Source organism: Eumetopias jubatus, unplaced genomic scaffold, assembly GCF_037043125.1.
Source record: "Eumetopias jubatus isolate StellerSeaLion01/CBP00866 unplaced genomic scaffold, mEumJub1_p1.0 scaffold_5, whole genome shotgun sequence".
In the NCBI taxonomy this organism is placed as follows: Eukaryota; Metazoa; Chordata; class Mammalia; order Carnivora; family Otariidae; genus Eumetopias; species Eumetopias jubatus.
In genome coordinates, this window is record NW_028274811.1 from 148,210,200 (window position 1) to 148,233,187 (window position 22,988).

At 42.1% G+C, this 22,988-nt stretch overlaps 1 protein-coding gene across 1 annotated transcript in view; it reads right to left on the reverse strand.

The window, feature by feature from the left end:
- Positions 1-22,988, reverse strand: part of ADCY2 (adenylate cyclase 2) — a 400,165-nt gene that overhangs the window by 55,743 nt on the left and 321,434 nt on the right. Inside the window, exons 15-16 of the mRNA XM_088023724.1 lie at positions 15,144-15,228; positions 3,241-3,378 (exon numbers count right to left, since the gene is read on the reverse strand). Of these exons, the coding sequence (XP_087879850.1) occupies positions 3,241-3,378; positions 15,144-15,228 (223 nt within the window). The remainder of the gene's footprint in view (positions 1-3,240; positions 3,379-15,143; positions 15,229-22,988) is intronic.

Consider the following 22,988-nt stretch of genomic DNA (forward strand, 5'->3'; position numbering starts at 1 on the left):
TATTTTACCCAGGAGAAAACTAAGAAACATTAAAAACAGAAAAAAAGGAAGAAAAGGAAAGCATTTCCGCTTTATCCCAAACAGAACACTTAAAACTCACAAGAGCTTTGCAAAAGGACCTGAGTGAGGCTATGACTTCCAAAGGAAACGTTTTTTGAAGAGAAAATTAAATTTTCTTCCCAGTGACTTGAGCAAAGCAAGCAGCTCTCCCCCAGCACACACACACAGAAGAGCTGCTCCTCCTTTAAAATGTGAGTCCAAGGTCTGGATCAGCCTTCACTGGGCGAACGAATGCTAAAAAATAGCAAAACCACAACTTGGGAGAGGGGCTCAGTCAGTCTAGAAATTGTGTTCCCAAAGGAAGCACTGAACAAATTCAAAAAGCTATGCTGAGGGCGCCTGGGTGGCTCAGTCGATTAAGCGTCTGCCTTCGGCTCAGGTCATGATCCCAGGGTCCCGGGATCGAGTCCTGCATCGGGCTCCCTGCTCCGCGGGGAGTCTGCTTCTCCCTCTGCTTCTCTTTCCTCTCTCTCTCAGTCTCTCATGAATTAACAAATAAAATCTTGAAAAAAAAAAAAGCTATGTTAAATTAAACAGAAACCTCTCCAGGATGGGGGGTTGAAGCAGAGTTAGGAAAAAAGGCAAAGAAATCACACTGAGAGCACTTAATGGTGCCCAGGTAAAGACTGGAGGACAGCCGTGTCCCAGCGGAAGGGGTCTTCTTGCCCGAGCGTGAGTGGGTGACCCTGGGGGCCCACTTCCCCTGCACAGTACCATTGGTGCTCAGCCTCTGAATGCTGCATCAGTGTGGCCCATGACATGGGACCCTGTGTCTGTCTCCCATAATTGTAACTTAGGGGACAGGGGTCCGAGTAGCTGGAGGGCATTCCTCTATAAATCTTCAGATGTGGGCAAAGACCGCACCTTGGTGAAAAATCCTTCCCCTTCTGTGTTTAAAAAGAAATCATAAGAAGGATTTACAAGCAGGGAAGATGACTTCCTTTCTTTACCTAATGTCGGCTTTCATACCATTTTATGATGTTTCTTTGAAATCATAAATATGACAGCAGCATCTGCATGGAAGAGACCCACTAATTTCACGGCACCAGATATCAGTACAAATGATGGACAGAAAAAGGTCATCCGGCTTCCTCCTTGCTCACAGCCCCTGCTGCAGGAGATGGCTCAGAACGTGGAACAAAGCCTTACTTCATTTCTCTCTTGAGGGTCATCCATCATACTTCCAATGTGTGTCCCACAGCCTTCTCTACCTTAGTTGGCAACAAACTCCATTCTTTGTGAGAAAGGAAAACAATTTTGGGAGATGTATTTCTGCTCCTGAAGATGTAATTTTTTCTCCAAAGGAAACAGTTTATATATATATAAAATCTTCTCCTAAATGCTCAGCTCCTCAACCATTTACAGACAGTGACCGGCCCTCATTCACCCCAAATATTCTCTATGAAATGCAATCAGATCTGTTTTCCATGTAGTAGGTTCGGTCTCTACAACATTAGATGATGAATCCTGGTTTTAGCAGGCCAAGGGCACCCCCGTCCCAGGACTACTTAAGATGGATTTCTAGGCGGAGTGAAGCAGATGAAGAGGCCATCCCATCGCTTGCTTCCCGTTGGCGTCAGCTTTACCTGAGTCGCCACGTGTATCAGAAGGAACGGCACGCTCTACGGAGTAAAGGTAGGGCAGACGCCAAGAAAGCATCCGAGGGCCCCTTCAGCCTAGCCCCTTCACTCCTTCTTAGTACCAACATCCGCCCTCAGTCGAGTCCCAGATGCCCCAGGTCTCCCCTCCTCTTCACCTCTGCTCCCACTCTGCTGAACTCTTTCTACCCGTCCTCCAGAACCCAGTGCCGCCGGCCATGTGCTGCTTCCGGGCCGCCTCTCCATACGTCTCTGGCTCTGGCTCCGAGACTCACGATGGGTTCATCCAGCTGCCAGTCTCCTGCACTTCCCCGTGAACTCCCGGAGGCAGGGACCAGGCTTTGGGTTCTAGCATCTGGCAATTCACCAGGCACATATTTATGCCCAAAAGATCTTTTTATGCCAAAGGAAAGCTAATTGGCAAAAACTATGTCTTTATTATTTAATTTCTACCTCCTCAACTTGATTTTCTGCTTCTGGAAGGCAAGGACTGTACATGATACTCTGTAGTTCCAACAACCTGTAAAACATCCAAAATATGAAGTATCTTCATGCCTTATGGTTGATGGTGATAATGTCAGAGTAATAGGGATGCATTGAAATGTGCGTGGATTAGCTCCACGTCTGTTTTGAAGGTATACCTGTAATGGTCCCACCGATATAGTAAGAGAGACCGCTGGTTAAATATTCACAAACGACCTGGTTCTGTCCTAAGCGTGGTAGCGAGAAGGGAGTGGACGGAACAAAGACCAGACTTTGCCGGGGCTCGGAGTCTCCAGGCAGGAGACTGTAAGACTCTTACAGCTCCCTCCAGGAATTTCTTTCATGTTTTCCACTATAGCTTTGCTCTGGTTAGTCTGACTTCCCTCTGATAACCATAAACACCCCCCGCAAGATATATGTTAGCAATTCCCGTCCAAGCATATGGCCCACAGATCCACATCTGAAGAGTCTCGCAACTATGGTTTTACTAGACAGTAGTAAATAACCTTGCTTTAGCAAGCAGCTAGCCCCTCAAGGTCCTGGAAGCCTTGCTTCCAAATTCCTTAGGATTTACACTATCCCTAAGCCCCACTAACTACAAGGTCTAGAATCGGTCACTCCTCACAACCCTGGTGTAGCTACTCCTGCCCACAGGTCCTGTCCCTGTGCTATAGCAAAGGCACCTTTTTGCACCAGAAATGTTTCAAGAATTCTTTCTCCATCATTCGCTCCTGGACCCAGAAGTGGACATGGAGTCCGTGGACGTTTAATGAACACCCTCGAAAATCGCACAGCTGGAAAAGCGGGCAGCTAACGTTTGAGATTGGGCCTTTTAGACCCCAGAGCAGGATGCCTCTCCCACTGCACTCCCTGTATCTAGATGGTTCTGTGATCTTTGATGATTACCCTGCTGACATTTAATGTCATTAATGTCTCCATAGCCAGCAGGGAGGTGGGAAGCTGCTGGTGCAGCAGGTGGAGGGTGATTTGAATAGGCCATAACTGGTGCCACCTCGGAGCTACGGTCAAGGTTGGAAAGATCCCACTGAGTCCAGCACCGGAAGCCGAGAGGGCCATGCTGGCGGGAGCCCTGACTCACCATGTTGAACACGGCCATGGTCAGAATGATGGCTGTGGTGAGGACGGTGAGGGAGACCCGCGGCCAGGGCCGGTCCGCAATGATGCCGGACGACTTCAACAGCCACAGGAGAGAGACCGAGGCCTTCTTGCTGCATTGCTGGGAGGAGACAGAAAAGGAAATGCATTGCTGGTTTACGTATTCTCTTGAGTTTCTTCGTGATGTTTAAAATGACCAGAGACCTCAGTATTCTTCACAGAGAAAAGGAGCAGGCTCTGCCCCCGCCCCGCCCCCCGAGGCCCAGACCAGGTCATAAACCTTATTAAAATTATGTTGGCATCATTGTTACAAATAAAGAACAAATTAGTTAAATTTCTATGATAAATGTAGAACGTGCCTGTATGTCCTTTTAAATAGACCTGAAATTGTTTTTTTAAAAAAAATCTCTGGTAAAGGAAAAATGTGTCAGTTAATTATACCATGTTGGGGGATGTGTTGGGTCTCAGATCACAGCAATGCTAAAGCAATTATCAGCACTCAGCCCAATCCAGGCAGAAAACAGATGGGCAGGTAGCTCATCCTAAGAATACAAGTGGACCCCAAAGCAGACTGATGCCCGTACCTCCACAGACAACACCCCCTGCTGTCGGGTGTGTGTTCTGCTGATGGCTTTACCTCATCCTGCCCTGTGGGGGCTTCTTTCCGTTTGGAGAGGCTCTTTTCCAAATTTTTAATTGTGTTAAAAACACAAAACAGGACATTCTCCCTCTTTATTTTTTAAAAAGATTTTTTATTTATTCATTTGAGAGAAGGAGAGAGAGACAGAGAGCACCAACGCAGGGGGAGAACAGAGGGCGGGGGGAAGAAGCAGGCTGCCCACTGAGCAGGGAGCCCGATGTGGGACTCGATCCCAGGACCCTGGGATCATTATCTGAGCCGAAGGCAGACGCATAAGCGACTGAGCCACCCAGGCTCAGGTCATGAATGAATGAAGTCATTCATCTGTGGATGGACACCGTGTGGCTTCTGGCTTGTGGCTCTTGCTAGTAATATGGCCACGAGCATGGGTGTTGGAGAAGCTCTTTGGATACGAGATGGAACTAAGGTATTGACAGGATGGCAACGTTCCCTCAGCATTTTCTGTGGACCAGACGCTGTTCTGCGGGATTTCAGGGGATGAGCTCACTTCATCCTGAGGGCCGCCCTTCCGGGGAGGGCCACTGTGATGCAGACCTTCGTCCAGGTGGCGGGGGAACAGAGCTGGGGAGAGTTCTGGGGGGTGGGTGACACACGGCCTGTGCCAGGCACTACCGTGCGTGTTCACAGAGGTCACCTGACAAGACAAGCGGGTACAGAAGGCTTCTCTAGGAATCTACATTTTCACCTTCATGTGAAAGGGGCTATGGCCCTACGGCTATGTGTCTTGGAAACAAACAAACACAAAAAAGGTTGATTTCAAAAATTTTAAGACAAGGCCAACATCCTGTACTTTTCTGATTTGTACTAAGTTAATATGACAGTAAGACAGGTGTGACATCCATAAAACCCAAACAGCGAATCCTCCCGCGAACAAACAGCACCTTTATTTCTCTCCCTCTTTCACATCATCTTTCTGCTTGATTCTTAAAAACATGTCAGCTTTAGTCTTTTTTTTTTTAAACATATAATGTATTATTTGTTTTAGGGGCACAGGTCTGTGAGTCATCAGTCTTACACAATTCACAGCGCTCACCATAGCACGTACCCTCCCCAATGTCTATCACCCAGCCACCCCATCCCTCCCACCCCCCACCACTCCAGCAACCCTCAGTTTGTTTCCTGAGATTAAGGGTCTCTATGGTTTGTCTAGCTCTCTGGTCTCATCTTGTTTCATTTTTCCCTCCCTTCCCCTATGATCCTCTATCTTGTCTCTCAAATTCCTCATATCAGTGAGATCATATGATACTTGTCTTTCTCTGACTGACTTATTTTGCTTAGCATAACACCCTCTAGTTCAATCCTCATCGCTGCAAAAGGCAAGATTTCATATTTTGATGGCTGCATAATATTCCATTGTGTGTATGTATATATATATGCATATATATATATATACACATAACACATCTTCTTTATCCATTCATCTGTTGATGGACATTTAAGGCTCTTTCCGTAGTTTGATTATTGTGGACATTGCTGCTATAAACATTGGGGTGTGGGTGCCCCTTCAGATACATTTGTATCTTTGGGGTAAATACCCAGTAGTGCAATTGCTGGGTCGTAGGGTAGCTCTATTTTCAACTGTTCGAGGAACCTCCATACTGTTTTCCAGAGTGGCTGCACCAGCTTGCATTCCCACCAACACTGTAGGAGGGTTCCCCTTTCTCCACATCCCCGCCAACATCTGTCGTTTCCTGACTTGTTAGTTTTAGCCATTCTGACGGGTGTGAGGTGGTATCTCATTGAGGTTTTGATTTATATGTCAACTTTCGTCTTTTTTAAAAAATATTATTTATTTATTTATTCATGAGAGACAGAGAGAGAGACAGAGGGAGAAGCAGGCTCCCAAGGAGCAAGGAGTCCGATGCGGAACTCGATCCCAGGACCCTGGGATCATGACCTGAGCTGAAGGCAGATGCTTAACCATCTGAGCCACCCAGGCGCCCTATGTCAGCTTTAGTCTTAATGGAAGCATTGCAGTATGTCAAACGCTAATACAGTGATTAAATCAGATTCTTTTTTTTAAAGATTTCATTCATCCATTTAGAGGGAGATTGAGAGCTCAAGCGGGGGGAGGGGCAGAGACAGAGAGAGAGAGAGAGAAACCCAAGCAGACTCCGTGCTGAGTGTGGAGTCCAACACGGGACTCAATCCCAGAACCCTGAGATCATGACCTGAGTCGAAACCTAGAGTCGTGATGCTTAACTGACTGAGCCACCCAGGCGTCCCTACATGAGATCCTACAACACAGGATGAGAGGTGGTTAGGACAGTAAGAACCAGCCCAGGAGCCCAGGATCAAACCCCCTACAGCTGAGAGACTTTCTGTGGGGTAACTATCCTTCCTGGTCTCAGCTTCCTCATCTCTAAAAAGGGCGTAATAATGCCAGGCTTCTTGGTCTTCTAAGAGATTAAATGAGCTACATCAGGCACCAAGGGCGGGACATAGAAGCCTTAGCTCTTCTTATTACATTTATGAAGAAAACATAATACTTCTCAGAGACATTTTAGGGACTAAAATTCTCTTGCTTCATACCAGTATGAAAAAAAAAACAAAACCTCATTTCCCCTCCTTTTCACTACAGTGTTTCCTCCAGGCAGCCTGCCTTCTCTCTTCATTCCTGTCACCACGTAGAGGCCACATGAAGAGAACTGTCCCAAACGTGAGAATCAGTAAGCATGGCTGGCGACAAGGACAAGGAAACAGCGGGTGACAGGAGCATGTGCCCTGAGACATAGTGCAGAGAGAGGAGGAGGGGGGAGGCGAAGACGTTCACGGGAGCTGAGGAGAGAAGACACATCAGTCTCAAAGCAGAAGGATCTGATTAAGGAAAAGGAGACCGTTGATTCTACTGCGGCTCTGAGTAAAAAGCACTGCTTGGATCCTGATCTGATAATTTAGCTCAGTTTATTCTACTTTGGGTTGAGTATTTGAGTAAAGTCTCTGTTGGAAAAATAAGTTTATCAAAATTTGCACCACCCTAATGAAACATCTCCTAGAATATCTGGGCATTTATTCAGAAGGTGCTCTTCAGATGAAAATGAGAGCCAGGTTTGTTCCTCTATGTGATCTTTGGTTTAGTGACTGCCATCATTCCAGTCAAATCTGTGTCCTCCCTTTCTTGACCATCAATGGGTCTCACTGTAGGCATGCTGGCCTCCTACTCACAGTGAGCTCACTGTGGGCCTTCCAGAAATGCCACGGCTGTCGATGCCACACGCAACCACTGACAGATGTGGAACTCGTACTAACTGCAGTGGTAGATGTAAAAGGAGAAAGAATATAAATTTATATGCACATGCTATCAGGGGCTTGGTGCTGGGGACAATGGCCAGTGCAGTTTGCCAGCAAGGGTGTGGATGAATGTCAACATTCTTCATTCAGTACAGGCAGAAGATTCTTCTCAGAAAAATAAAATATTCATATACTGTGTTTGGGCTAAAAGAAAAACAACAAGAGGAAAAAAATATCTCTTCCCCTGTCTACTCTCCTTTCTTCCTTCCTTCCCTCCCCCCACTTTGAACCTCTTGCACTAGAAACAATGGGTAATCTTTCACTCTAAAATTCCTCCTAATTTAATGTAATAATTATAGCAGCAGATTGCATTAACAACTTCATTAGTGTCCTTTTATTTTTGTTATTTATTATTTTTTTAGAGAGCGTGCACATGCACGTGCACGTGGGTGGGGGGAGGAGCAGAGGGAGAGAGAGAGAGAGAGAATCTTTAACAGGTTCCATACACAGTGTGAAGCCCAATGTGGGGCTTCATCTCACAACCCCAAGATTATGACCTCAGCTGAAATCAAGAGTCAGACACTTAAGAACTGACTGAGTCACCCAGGAGCCCCAGTACTTTTAAAAAATAAAATCAGTTACCTGAAAAGAAGTAGATGTTGCTATTAAGTGAAGTTTAATAAAATGAAAAACATTTAGAAAAGCCATAAATATGACGGGAAGTAGCAAATTTTTATTATTAGAAAAACAAAGCTCATCTTAAAATCTTGCCTGAAAAAATGGTGAAGTTTATCATATAAACGTGCATTTTTGTGTAACTGCCTAAAGGAACATCTACTTTGGCATTTCAATTCCCCAAGGACTGTCTTTTTGAATGGTAGCAACCAGCTGCAGCAATATTTACTTGTTAACATTTAGTGCCACAGAGACTGCCATGTGTACTATTGATTCTTTAATTGTACTTGAATTTCCTACAGAAAGGCTTCTTTATTTCAATCAATCATATTTATAAAATCAACATGTTTCTTTCATAGGCCCTGAGTGAACCACATTCCTCAGCCGTCCATCCACTGTGCGGCACTCACAGCCTGTCCACATCGTGTTATCTTTGATGATGTGCTTGTCTCTGGCCACACGGGGAGCTGGCTGAGGATGGTGACTACATCACACCCCTCTTTGTATTCCTACAGCAGCACAGTGTTGAGCAAAGAGTAGGGACTCAACAGAGGCTTACTCAACATGTTCTTTATCTTAATGATCTTATCTTAATGGGTATCAGCCACTTACTCTTCAAAGAGAAATTTCCAGCAGCCAGAAACAAAGAAGGAGTTCACCAAGGGACTGAGGCCGTGGGGCTGGCCTGGGAATGTTCTGGAACTGGACACAAGCTGTGACACCTAAGGGGTGGGCTTGGGATGCTCACAGGAGGAAAGAAGATGTCGCCTTGGGCTTGCAAAGGGTGGACAGCTGAGACCAAGATCCCTGAATAAAACCAGAAGCCTCAGGGGTGCCTATCTCTTTTCAAATTAGTGTTTTCATTTACTTTGGGTAAATACTCAATAGTGGAATTACTGGATCATATGAGCACTGAGTAATGTATAGAATTGTTGAATCATTATATAGGACACCTAAAACTAACACAACACTGTACATTAATTATACTTCAACAACAACAACAAAAAGAACAAACAAAAAAATCCCAGAAGCCTCAGAAGACGATTTCCTCCATGTGAAGTCAAGAAAAACTTCATGCACTAGTTCAGGAAGTATCAACAAACTTCCAATGATAAATTCTAACTCTAAATATGGGTGATGGATTTGAAATTATGTTATATGCTTCATAAAAGGAACTTCAAGTTGAGGAGTTTTTAACTGGCTAAGGACCAGAGAAAGTCCTTGGAGTTCCTGCTAGTTGTTGGAGGATAATTCCCACTGAACATGACCTCAAAATAAAAAAGAAATTATGAACTATATAGGACAATGGGTGGTAAGAGAAAGAATCAACAGACACAACAGAAAGTAGAATTAGCACCACAGGATGTTCAGGTATCATTATCAATCTGAAACAGTGGGTAAAATAACATTAAAATAATCAAAGATGGATTAGAGTACATAATGAAAGAGCCCTTAAGAGAAAATAACAGATGCATTTTAAAAACGATCCACAAAGACTCTCAAAAGATGAAAATGTAGCTATTAAGTAACTCGGTAGTTGTGCTGAAGAGGGTAGGAGAGCTCTGAGGAAATAGCCCATAGAACAGCACAGAAAGACAGGGATGAAAAACATGAAAGGAATCTTGAGGCACAGAAGGTACAATGAAGATTCCAGACACTTGTAAGGAAAGTTTGAGAAAAAGAGAACAGAAGGACCAGGAAAGAAGCAAAATACAAGGAGCTATGGAGCAGCAGCTTTGCAAACCTGGAGCAAAACCTGAGCTCCGTGGTTGATGTGACATCCTGACTCCCAAACAGGAAAATGAAAGCAAACCTGTACCTCAACACAAGGAATCTATGGCCCACGACTGACAAAGAGCAAATCTACAAAACCACCAGAAAGAAGACATATTAGCTACCAAGAAACAGGAATTAGACTATGGATTTCTCCTTGGAAATTATGGACTCGTGTTTTCGCAATATTAGAAAAATGATCACAAACTCAATGAAGAAAAAACAGATCATTTTTAAAATACAAAGCTGAGTACATTATGCACAGGCTCTTACTGAAAAGATGAGAAAAGGAACAATCCTTTGGGAATATGGAGACTGAGTCCTGGGGGAAGGAATGATATTCAGGAAGAGAGGTGAGACATTGATATACAACAAGAATGATGATGACAATGAATAACATGAGCAGTTCCAACTTAGAAAAATTTAACCAACACTCTGTCTTTCTGTGCTGTTTTATAGGTTACCTACCCAGCTCTCATCTTACTTCCTTCAGCATAACTACTGAGTTTCCAATTTCAAGTATCTGATCATCTTAGTCCATCTTCCATATTCGATAATGGAATGGAAGATGGAATGATCAGATTTAGAGTATGGTATTCTTCAACAACAAGATGGAGATATTACTGAGTTCTGTTAGTCTTGTGTACATTACACATTTTAAGTTAATCAGTAAAAAGAAAATACTAGGATATAAAACTTCCAAGACACTAGAAGGAATAAAGGAGAATAAATAAATTCCATGGATCCAAGAGAACACAGGAGAGGAGGAAAAATAAGTAGAAACAAAGAAGACACATGATGGATTAAAGAAAAAGCACAGTAAGACTGTGGTAGTAATTATAATACATGCAAATGTGTTATACTTGTCCGGTAAAAGAGAGAGATTGCTAGATCAGAGGAAGTAACATGCAACTGGATGTTGTTTACCAGAGACACACCTAACACCCACATACTGACAAGGAAAAGCTGAATAAAAAGAAGGAAGGAAAGGACAGTGGGAAAGTATGAAAGAAAGCTGGCAGAATTATATTGACACTGGAGAAAATAGACTTCAAGGGAAAAACACTCCTGTGGAGTAGAAAGCTTTTCTACGAGCCAGTGTGTGACCTACTTTCTTTCCACAGGACGGACTTGATGTGTGTGCTTTCATCTCTGTCAGGAACAGGGTCGGTGGGCGGGCTTCACAGAATCTCTGCTACACAAAGCACGAGGCAACCACATTGAGAGAAAAATCTCTTCTGAGCGTGCTAGCATTTTCATTTACTGTTATCTGGCATCCTTGTTCTAAAAGACGCATTGGGGGTTGGTGTTCTTGGTGGTATTTTTGGTTAGAGCCACTCTCTTGTATTTGTTACAGAGATGTAAGTCCACTCAGCCCACAGCCAGATTTGGTGTTAAGTCTGGCGGTAATTGTGTATTTATTATTACTAATATTACGACACGGATTATTACTTTCATTGCTGACTGTAATGAAAATGTAAACTTGAATCTCTTATTCTACATTTTAGTTTCTAGTTAGATAAACTGGATTGTTTTGTCAAGTAAAATAATAGATTTTCATATTTGAAGGAGTCTCATTTATGTGAGAACATTTTGCAAAGTATTATTATGAGAGGTATTTCTTACTAGAATAGTTTATAGAGTCTAAATTCACTCGTAAATTAACTTTCCCCACCCCCTCCCCATCTTACCAAATGTCTTTTACGATGAAGCTGTACTTTCCCCAGAATCCAGTTTTAAATAAGCTGGGCCAACAGCTGAATAATGTGTATCAGGAAACTAGACCAGAGGGAAATATGAATGAGGTTCTCTGTGAGGTGGTCTTGACTTTCCAGTGTGATTTTGACCAGTGGATGCTTAGCTATGACCGCAAGGCAGGCTCTGTGCCCCTCGTGCCCATGACCATGAATGTGGACATCCCTGCCTAGTGCTGGGCACTCACCTGCTGGTGACTCTCCAGACATAGTCTGGCACCTTCCAAAACTTTTCCTCTAAATGATTGGAAGTGGATACTGGCTGAAGCACATAGCGCTTCCAGAGTTGGGCACCTCTCGCCCACAAAATGCGGGGCCGGACAAGGTCATCTCTGAGTTTCCTGTTGGCTCTCAAGGTCTGCCATCCTGAAATGCTAACCTTGGGAAGGGGCTGAGGTGGCGGTGCCTGCAGACACCTGACAAGGGAGGATGGGGACAGGCCAGGATGCCAGCTGGGCAGGGGCCTGGCAGCCTTGGCAGCAGGGATTGGCGACTGGGGCTGAATTCAGAGCCACACGCTCAGAAAAAGTCCCCCTGGGAGTGGAGGAGAACGAGACGTTTTCTGCGCAGCAGGGCCAGAAGGCTGCCTTTGGGTGCAACCCAACATTCCTTCAAGCTTACTGAGATTCAATATTTATCTTGTATCTCAAGTGCCTGAAGTACTACAATGAACAAAACAGGGCCGCAGCGAACTCGCTCGAGCCCTTCCCATCGAAAAGATCACAGATAATAGCACAAAACAGGAAGCCCGACCAGTAGGCACGAGGGACGTGGGTGTGACAAAGGTGGGCTCTGCAGAGTTGGTTGGGCAAGGCCAGGAGATTATTTCCAACCGTGGAGACAAGTCGAAGCCGATCAGAGTCAAGGAATCATAGTGCATGTGAGAAGGCATGTCTGTGGGCAGCATTCTGCTGGCTGCACTGGGGGACAGAAAGCCAGTGCAGGAAACAATTCTCAGAAAACCCAGGCGATGTAAGGGGAAACAACAGTCACACTCAACCAAAAAAAAAAAAAAAAAAAAGGTGGGGGAGTCAAATCAGTTGTTATATAATCAAGTGCTAAATTCTACGGCACAGATCCTAAGCTGCACGGTGCTCGAGGAAGGGCCCGTTGCAGGGACTGGTGGGTTTCTGAGAAAGTTTCTAGGAGGCAAGCAGTTGCAGGGCCCACCCACACGGTGAAGTGGGCACATGAGGCGGGGGTTGGGGGGGGCGCTGCTGGGGAGCCGCCAGGGCGGGGGGCGGGGGCAGGAGCGGAGAGCAGACAGAGGTTTGCTCCTGGCTTCTCATTGCAGGAAATGTGGTAACAAATATGTTCCCTGACTTTTTTCTCACACTGAACAAGTCTCTGATTTTTCTAGCAAAAGGAAAAAAAAAACACAAAAAAACCCTGCATTTCATGATCACTCTTAGTTTTTGCCCCTTTTAATGGGTCTCTACTTTTTTTTTTTTTTTTAATCAAACCCAGCTCTACAGTAATGACAAGTCAATGGCAGGCAGGTCCCCAGGGGGGGACAAAGGTAAAGCTCTTGGAGGAAAAATCTCCATCAGGCTTACCTCTTCTCAACCTCCTCTATCAAAGTATTTTACTTGAATTCTTCATCGGGAGAATTTAGTGCCAGTACTATGAGCATCAACGTTGCCGCTGGCATTTAAGCTAATACATGTTAATGGGAGGATATGAGAGAGAGTAGTATTTCTGAGATACTAAATACACTTTCAGAAACTCAGTATTTAATCCAAAAATAAATGAAATCATAGGAACACTTCCTATAATTGGTAGGTTTCCAGGAGGCCAGGGGATGTACAGTTAGGACGTCATGCTAGCTCTCCATGACCACTAGGATTATCTGTGACACAGAGCACTTTTCACTGAATTTGGAAGGTAGAATAGAAAGCACACTGGAAGCCTTTTGACATTGGCCTTGCCTTCATTTGTTTGATATTGATGGTTAGAAAAAAATCCTTACAGAATCCCTTAAACAGTGCAGAGAACCTCTGACGAGAATGAGAAGAATCCCTTCTTGAATTTTACCAGGATTACCTCTCGACCAAGGATTACAGCCGGTCACTAGTGGCAGTGCGGGGGGAGACTCATTCACTGATCCTACTAATTCAAGTTCAGAAAGACGTCTTCAAGCCTAGGCTTCCTGACCACTTTGGCCAAACCAGGCTTCTTTCGAGGAGGAGGCAGGCACCCATTCATTCCCAGCACTGAAACGTTCCCTTTAAGACAACACAGAGTTACGGATTCCCTTGCATCTGGTGTGTGGGTGTCAGGGTCTTAGGAAGCCCCTAGGAAGGAGAAACCAGGCCTGTGGGTGTGGAATCCCAACGGCCCTGAAGCACCACAGGGTGGGCCCGGGAGAGACAAGGAGCCATAAGCTGTTGGTTGGATTATACCCAGGCCGAAAGGAGAGACATTACATAAGAGCAAAAGCATTCTCTCAAAGACAGTTTAAAGTTGCTCTGGAGATTCTTTTTCCAGCCCCCACGTTCTCTGTTTCTTTTCGATGGCAAATTAGTGGAAAGAAAAAGTCAGCTTGAAACCTTAAAAATACACTATGTTCCCCCACCCTGAAGACTGGAGTCTTGGAACAGCAAATGAGAAACGGGGCCATTTAGGCACAGTGATAGAAGCTGCTGTAAGCAGAACAAGTCTTGGATTTCCAGCAGGACCACGAGGGATAGTTCCTGTTCTGAAACCCCGAGAAATGGGCTGCAGAAGCCTTCTGGGGGCAGGGAAAACAGAGGGCGGGCAGGAGCCTGTGTGCTTTTCCAACGAAGGAAAATGTGAACATGGAAAACCAGACTTCTTTGTTAGGTAAGCATTTTAGAAACTTGACAAGGATTCCCATGGGGCAATATTTACAACCTATAGTTTTCAGGGGACTTTAAAGAAATTTGAGAAGCCACGTGTGCATTTCAGGAAATCCGAAACCATAGTGCCACTTTGGGAAGAGTTTCCAATCCGATTTGAAACATCTGCACTATGACCTAGCAAACAAACCCCCATCAGTTTGCAAAGGTATACGGCAGAGATGTAGGTATAGAGTGTCCACTGTTGAGAGGCAGAGACATACTCTGAAATCTTAACACTCTGTGGCTCAAAGATTTCTACACATCAGACTAGAATGTACCCGATGCTTGGAAATTGGCTCAGAGTGGCCTCTGTTGTTTCCACACAAGATAAAACACTATCTTTTTGGACTTTTATCTCATTGTTGGCTTTCCTATGATGTGCTCATGGATCCACTTACTTTGGACTCAAGAATACACTTAGATTTGATTCTTACATCCTGAACTAGCACTTGAACTGTAACAGCTTGCGATGATTGGTTTAAATTAAAACACTAAAAAAAATATATTTTTACATTTGCTATTTTCATACGTTCCAAAATTTTCTATCTTGACAGTGGATATAAAAGACATATTTGGTTTAAATTTTAATTCCCCTGTACAGAAAAAGCCTCCTATTATACTAGTGTTTACTGCTATAAATACCCTGAAAAGTCAGAGAGGATACAAAGTGGTGACAGAAATAAATAAACATGAATATAGTTTTATGGCGTGACAGCCAACACTTCAAATAATCTTCAAATTAGTGTCTTGGCTGTGCACGAGCTGCCTCAGTTGATATTCTGAGCCACAGACATAAAGCATGCAGGCTGCTTTACTGGGATCTGTAAATGCCTGAGATGGCAAGCCAACAAGCTCCCCTGTTTCAAGCAAGCAATCAGTTTTCATTCAATGAGCACAGTTTTCAAAGAAGTTCCACATTTGAAGTACCTACCAAAAGCTGTCCAGCAAAGCAGGTGAAGAGGATGAAGGCGAGCAAGAGAAACGCAGCTCCGAAGGAGATCCCGAGAATGGACGTTCTACCAGGGGAATGAAAAGGAACAGGTTAGTGTGGGGGCAGTTTCCATTATTCTGGAAAGCCATCAGTAACACTTTGGGCTTAGCGTAATGAGGACTTCATTCCTCACTCACCTTTTGAGAAATGAAAATGGAGCTAAAACCAAATATACGTCCAGAGAAAAGTGTATCCGCAACTGTGTCTGATCATCTTGCTGATTTATCCAAATTGCCCTACAAGCAGCAGGTCCTTGTGAAAGCAAAACCATCTTTTCTCTGACTCTCTTACACAACTAGTACTTTGATGGCTGGGCCTGGCCTCTTCTCCAGAGGAGCAGCCTCATCCGATGCCCTTGAGGACCTCCCGGCCCATCCTAACTCCTGCTCACTTAGGAAACAGCGAGTCCTTGCACTCCCAAGTACAACCCAACCGGATGCAACTTTTTTCAGCAATCATGCAGCTAAATGTTTCTGATGTTCCCCAAAGATTTCAGGGACCATGGCCTTCACATTCTTGCCCAAGCTGATGAACATGCAAGCTTCTTCCTATGATCACATGAAAAATTAAGTTACAATTCTGCCACTGACAGGCTGCAGGTAGATGAAAGCATTTATAAGAATCACATGCCTCTCTGAGACATCCTTTATATTTTTTAGTTTTTTAAAGATTTATTTATTCATTTTTGAGAGAGAGAGAATCTCAAGCAGACTCCCCACTGAGCGCAGAGCCCAATGCAGGGCTCGATCTCATGTCCCCGAGATCATGACCCGAGCCAAAACCAAGAGTCAGAGGCCTAACCGACTGAGACACCCAGGTGCCCGGAGACATCCTTTAAATCATTAAAAAGTTCAAAACCTCTTAAAACCTCATTTAATCCAAGGATAGAAGTGTTCAGGGGTATTAAAAGAGCTGAACCACAGTGAATATTCAAAGTTGAAATTCAAACGAGACATCCAAGGAGAGGTTAGGGGTCTCTCAGACTGCAACAGAACCTTCTACCAATGAGGTTGGCCAGAGACACTGAGGAGACAGAAGAACTGGCAAATAGAACAGAGCAGCAACACTGAATACGGATGCACAGAAGGCTCAGATGCAACTCAGCAACACAGGTGCACAGCTGTGAGTCCACAGTGACAGAAACAAAGCAGATAACCAGTGCCTGAGGCAGTCATGATGGGAAGGTTCCACTCAGCGCACACTCTCAAATGCCTCCTCTCTTACGAGATGATTTACACATCAAGCAAGGTCAACAAAAGCCTGACTTCAAACCCAAACGTGAGCCTGACTCAGTGATGCACTGGGCACTGAGTTATCTGCTAGAGTGATTCCCAGTGCTTTCAAATGCCTAGCCAGATAATGACATTTGTTCACATTTTATGAGTAACACTAAGTCTCTGCTAGAAAGGTGTATATACACCAAATACATCTAGCCCCATGCTAGGCCGTATGTAATGACACAGACAAGTAAGATGTCATACCTGTTTTGAGCTGCTTACAGTGCAGTGGAGGTAAGCACCATATGTCCTTACCTCCCCTATCTAGAATATCCTGCTTTCAGACAGCCCTCCAGGCCTCAGTCTCTGGTCAGAAGCCACCAGTCTCACATCTCCCTAACACATAATCTCAGAGCCTCCTGCTTAGCCAGGCAGTGAGGGGGGAGGGGAGTGTGAAACAGTCAACACCTCAGAGGAATGGAGGCCTCCTGGCACTCTTGTGACTGAAGAGGGACACAGTAACTCATCTGCTGAATTTGTTTGCCATCTTTCTCACCCAGTTTTACAGGAGAGCTCTGATGGGGTTTCTTTGATTCTGTGCTGCCTGGTTCCTTTCTGGTATCAAGGTAATGTTAGCTTCATAAGGCTGAGTTCAGAAACATTACATCTTTTTCTTAGGTGTGAAACTGTTTAAATAACACATCAATGGTCTCTTCTAGAAGGTTTGGTAAATGTCAACTGTAAAACCATCTGATGATAGTGATGGTGATAAGACAATGATGGTAACGATAGTGATGGTGATGACACTGATGGTGTGATGGTGATGACACTGATGGTGCGATGGTGATGACATTGGTGCGATGGTGATGACACTGATGGTGTGATGGTGATGACACTGATGGTGCGATGGTGATGACATTGATGGTGTGATGGTGATGGTGGTGATGGTGACGGATGATGGTGATGATCATGGTCAGGACATGATGATACAAGGTGGTGCTGATATGAAGATAGATTGTTTACTCTGTGCTGAGTACTGTTCTAAAGGCTTTATATACAGAATTCACTTAATCCTCACCATAATCATGGATAGTAGTTACTATCATTACTTCATTTTACCAAGAAGAAACTGAGGCCCAGAGAAGCTGAATAACTTGCCTAAAGTCATACCTCTATTAAGTGGTGTGGTCAAGGATTTAGGTCCATTCAGTTGTATTCCTGACCCAGATTTGGTTTTTAGGAGTAGACGTGTCACATTTCTGCCTTGTTTACTGGCTTTATTAATCCTGAGTCAATTTTGATAATTTTCCTGGAAAATTTAGATTTAGATTTTCAAATGTGAAATATTCTACACAATATTCTCTTTTCATTTTAAACGTCTCCATTTCTGAAGCATTGTTTTCTTGACCTTAATGTCCTTTTTCTCTCTAGATCAGACTTTTGAAGCTGTGCGTGTTTGCTGATCTTCACAATGAATGAGCTTCTGGCTTATTATTAAGGTCTATGCTTTCTGATGGTTTTCTACATAATTAGTTTCTGATTTAAATTTTAACAATTGCTTCCTCTTTCTTTACGCAAACTTATATTACTTTTTTCTTAGTTATTATTTATTGCCAATCTTTTATATTTTCTAATAAATGCATTTAAGGACATAAATATTCCTAGAACTACTGCTTTAGCCAAATCCTACAGTTTTTGATTTGTAGTTACTCATTGTCGTTCTTCTCTAAAAAGCCTATAATTTCAATTTCCATTTCCTTTTAATACAAGAGTTACTCAGAAGTCTAATTTATAAATTCCACAAGATTATTTTTGGTCTGCCCCTCTTATTTCTAATTTCATTGGATTTGACCAGAGATTGTGGCCTCTATTATTTCTACCTTAACAATTTATTTTTCTTCTAGGATGTGATGAACATGATTTACTTCTATTGTGTCTTACGGATTTCTAAAAATGTTATCTATTTCCTTTCACTGGAAACAAAGCATGTTCCCTAAATATGTCTGTTGTCAGATCCGGATGAGTTAGTCAAATTCCCAGTGGGCTGACTTAATGGTTCAGTTTGGTCTGTCAATTTTAGAACGTATTAATATTTCCGGCTAGGACTGTGAGTTTGTCAATATATCTGAACATTCTAATTGCTTCTCTTTACTTCAAAGAGATGCTGGAGTGCATGAAGATTTACAATTGGTAAGTCTTCTTGGTGACTGTACCATTGTACAAGTCTTTCTATTTCTTGTGCTGAATGCCTTCCACTTGATTCCATGTCGTCAGAAATTTTTATTCCTGCAGCTTTCTTTTTCCTGTAAGCTGTTTCCTGGAATAGCTGTTTTCCATCCTTTATTTTTCACCTCTCGTCTTTTAATTTTAGTGAGATCTCCTGTACCTAGTACAGAAGTAGCCTTTGGTTTTAGCCTCAATCTGAGCCTATTTCCATGAATAGGACATTTTAATCCACTCAAAATTATGAAATTTGGCAATATTTGGCCAGATCCTTCCATCTTATTTTCTTAAAATGTTCAGTAGAACTCACAAAGAAATCACTGTCGTAGGAAGTTTTCTTTGTAAGAATGTTTAAAAAAATCAAATTTAATAAATTTAATAGATACACACCCATTAAAATTTTCTGTCCCATTATGTTGCTGTTTTGGCAGGGTTGCTTTTCAATGAATTTTCCCCTTTTAAGTAAATTGTAAATCTTTTTGGGCTGGAGTAATTTGTAATATTCCATATTTTATCCATTAATGTCTATAGGACCTGCAGTGAATCTCCATTTATTCCTTACGTCCTTATGTTAGTTTGGGTGCTCTGTGATTCTGTGATTATCTCTCTTTCTTGATCAGTCTTGCTAGTGGCTTAGGAATTTTTAAACTTGTTCAAAGAACCAACTTTTGCTTTGTTAATTTTCCGTATTGGTTGTTTTCTATTTTATGGATTTCTTCCTTCTTTAGTATTTATTTACCTTCTACTTGATTTGCCCATCTTTTTCTGGCTTCCGAAGTTGAAACTTCAACAACAAATTTTAACCCTTTCTTTTCTAATATAAGCATTTTAAAGCTACAAATTTCTCTCTAAATTACTGCTTTAAGCTACACCCCACACCTTTGGGTAGGTTATATTTTGATATTCAAAATATTTTCTAATTTCTCTTTGTGATTTTTTTATTTGACTCATAGGTTATTCAAAAGCATATAGTCTAACGCTAAAATATTTGGGGATACTTTAGATATTCTGCTCTCCTTCATTTCTATTTTGATTTTGGTGTGGTTAGACATCACACTGTAAGATTTTTTTTTTTTTTTGTCTTTTCAAATTTATTTCAATCTTTCCAAATCTGTCAAGATGCTTCTATGGCCTAGTATATATTTTGGCCATGTTCCATGTGCAGTTCAAAATCACATGTATTTTTTTCAACTTTTTTTTTATTATGTTATGTTAATCACCATACATTACATCATTAGTTTTTGATGTAGTGTTCCATGATTCATTGTTTGCATATAATACCTAGTGTTCCATGCAGAACATGCCCTCTTTAATACCCATCACCAGGCTAACCCACCCCCCACCCGCCTCCCCTCTAGAACCCTCAGTTTGTTTTTCAGAGTCCATCGTCTCTCATGGTTCGTCTCCCCCTCCGATTTCCCCCCCTTCATTCTTCCCCTCCTGCTATCTTCTTCTTCTGTACCTCTGAAGCAAATAATACCTTATATGTTAAAAAAAATCACATGTATTTTACAGCTGGGTTAGTGTTCTATGATCAGTTTCAAGAAGCAGATAATCTTGCTCATATTTGCCATACCCTTATTTATACAGTAAGGCATGCAAAAGGGATATTTAAAAGTCTACTTATGATTGTAGATTTATCAAACTCTTTGATTTTAATATTTTTTCTTTTTATGTATTTCATAGCTTTGTTTTAAGCTTTATGCACATTTCATGATTCTATACTTTCTGATGATTTGCCTCTTTCATCATTATTCAATGTCTCTGTCAATAGTTCTTTCCCTCATGTCTACTTTGATATTACTACATGTGCAGTAACCTTCTCATGTTGTTTAGATGATCCATGTTTTCTGTCCTTTAAATTCCATCCCCTTTTGTACTTAAAATGCATCCCTTGGGGGTTCCTGGGTGGCTCACTTGGTTAAGCGTCTGCCTTCAGCTCAGGTCATGATATCAGGGTCCTGGGATTGAGCCCTGCATTAGGCTCCCTGTTCAGCAGGGAGTCTGCTTCTCCCTCACCTCTGCCCCTTCCCCCTGCTTGTGCTCTCCCTCTCTTTCTTGCAAATAAATAAATAAATAAAAGCTTAAAAAAATAAAATGCATCCCTTGTGTTATTGATAATGCTGCTATAAACATCGGGGTGCACGTGTCCTTTTGAATCTGTATTTTTGTGTTCTTTGGGTAAATACCTAGTAGTGCAATTGCTGGGTCATAGGGTCAATCTATTTTTAACATTTTGAGGAACCTCCATACTGTGTTCTACAGTGGCTGCCCCCAGTTGCATTCCCACCAACAGTGTAAGAAAGTTACGGAAAGAGCCCAAATATCCATTGACTGATGAATAAATAAAGAAGATACGGTACGTGTGTGTGTACATATGTGTATATACACTACACACACACACACACACACACACACACACACACAGACTGAAATATTACTCAGCCATCAAAAGAATGAAATCCTGCCATTTGCAATGACACAGATGGAGCTAGAGTGTATTATACTAAGTGAAGTAAGTCAGTCAGAGAAAGACAAATACCGTATGATTTCACTCATAGGTGGAATTTAGGAAACAAAACAGGTGAACATAGGGAAAGGGAAGAAAAAACAAAACAAGATAAAAACAGAGAGGAAGGCAAACCATAAGAGACTCTTAACTACAGGGAACAAACTGAGGGCTGCTGGAGGGGCAGTGGGTAGGGGATGGGGTAACTGGGGGATGGGCATTCAGGAGGAGATGTGATGTGATGAGCACTAGGTATTATATGCAACTGATGAATCACTGAATTCTACCCCTGAATCTAATACTACATTATATGAGAACTAAATTGAATTTAAATACTAAAAAAAGTAAGTTATGACACAAACTATCAGACATGACTCAGGAAGAAACAGAAAATCTAAATAGACCTATAAAAGAGATTGAATCAGTAATTTAAACAAAATCCAAACCAAAAATTACTTGCAAAGAAAAGCTCACACCCAAATGGCTGCACTGGTGAATTCTACACAACATGTAAAGAAGAATTTTAACTACGTTTTCACAAACTTTTCTGGAAAATGAAATGGATGGAACAGTTCCTAACTGATTCTGTAAGGCCAGTATCACCCTCATACCATCAGAAAAAGATATCATAAAAAAAAAAACTGAATCCAGTGTCTGTTATAAATATAGACACAAGAACCTTGACAAACTATTACAAAACCATATCTAGTCACATATAAAAAGGATTATGTAACATGACAAAGTGGGATTTATCTGAGAAATGCAAGGTTGGTTTAATATCTGAAAATCAATTAATGTATAATACACTATATTAATAAAGGAAAAGAAACCCACATGACCATCTCAATAGCTGTAGAAAAAGCATTAGACAAAATCTGACACCCTTTGATTATAGAAACACTTAACAAACTAAAATTAAAAGGGGATTTCCTTTATCCTAATAAAGGTATACATGAAAAACCCACAGGTCACATTACATTTAATGATGAAATACTGAATGTTGTCCTCCTAAGATCCTGAACAAGAATATACATGTGCTGTGGCTACTTCTATTGAAATTACACCGCAGTTTCTAGTTGAGAAAATTAGGCAAGAAATTGCAATAAAAGACATCACACTGGAAAGGAAGGAGTAAAATTATCTCTATTTGTAGATGATTTGGTATCTAGAGCATTATGTCCACAACCTGAGATTCAGACCCAGAGTGGCTCAAACCCATGACTGTCCAGTGCTCAAGTTCATAGCACACTGGCATTCGTGATCAGATGGATGTACCTCTCATCGCAGGGAACAAGAAAAACCATGAGCCAAAGTAATGGCCGGCCAAAAGCTTTTAATTATAACCATTTATCCAGCCTGCTCTATCAAGACCATGTTCAGGCTCATTAAGCATACCAAGATGTTTGTGTAACATAATCAATTTTAATTAACATTCTAGTTGCACAGCTGTTTCTTTTTAACACACAAGCATAATTGATTTATATACTCACTGAAAAGCAAACTTGACTCTTCCCTGTCAGGAGGGGAGAACAATTACACTTTTTTTAGTGATAATTTTTGACTTTGGCACTTTAATCAAGTGTATTGTTACAGTATAGGGAATAGGTTGATTTGAGACAAGTTCCTTTGTCCTTTCTGTTTTTTTTTCCCGAATCAATTTATTGCTTACAGGTGGTCCTGACTTGGATGAGGAAGCACATTTTCAGGCAGGAAAAATCCAGCAGAAATATACATCCACTATCCCCCAAACGTCTGAAAGTTATATTAATTATAAACTGTTTTTGTGGGTAAATAATGGTATCTTTACGTGGAATTTTATTTAATGTGATGACTTCT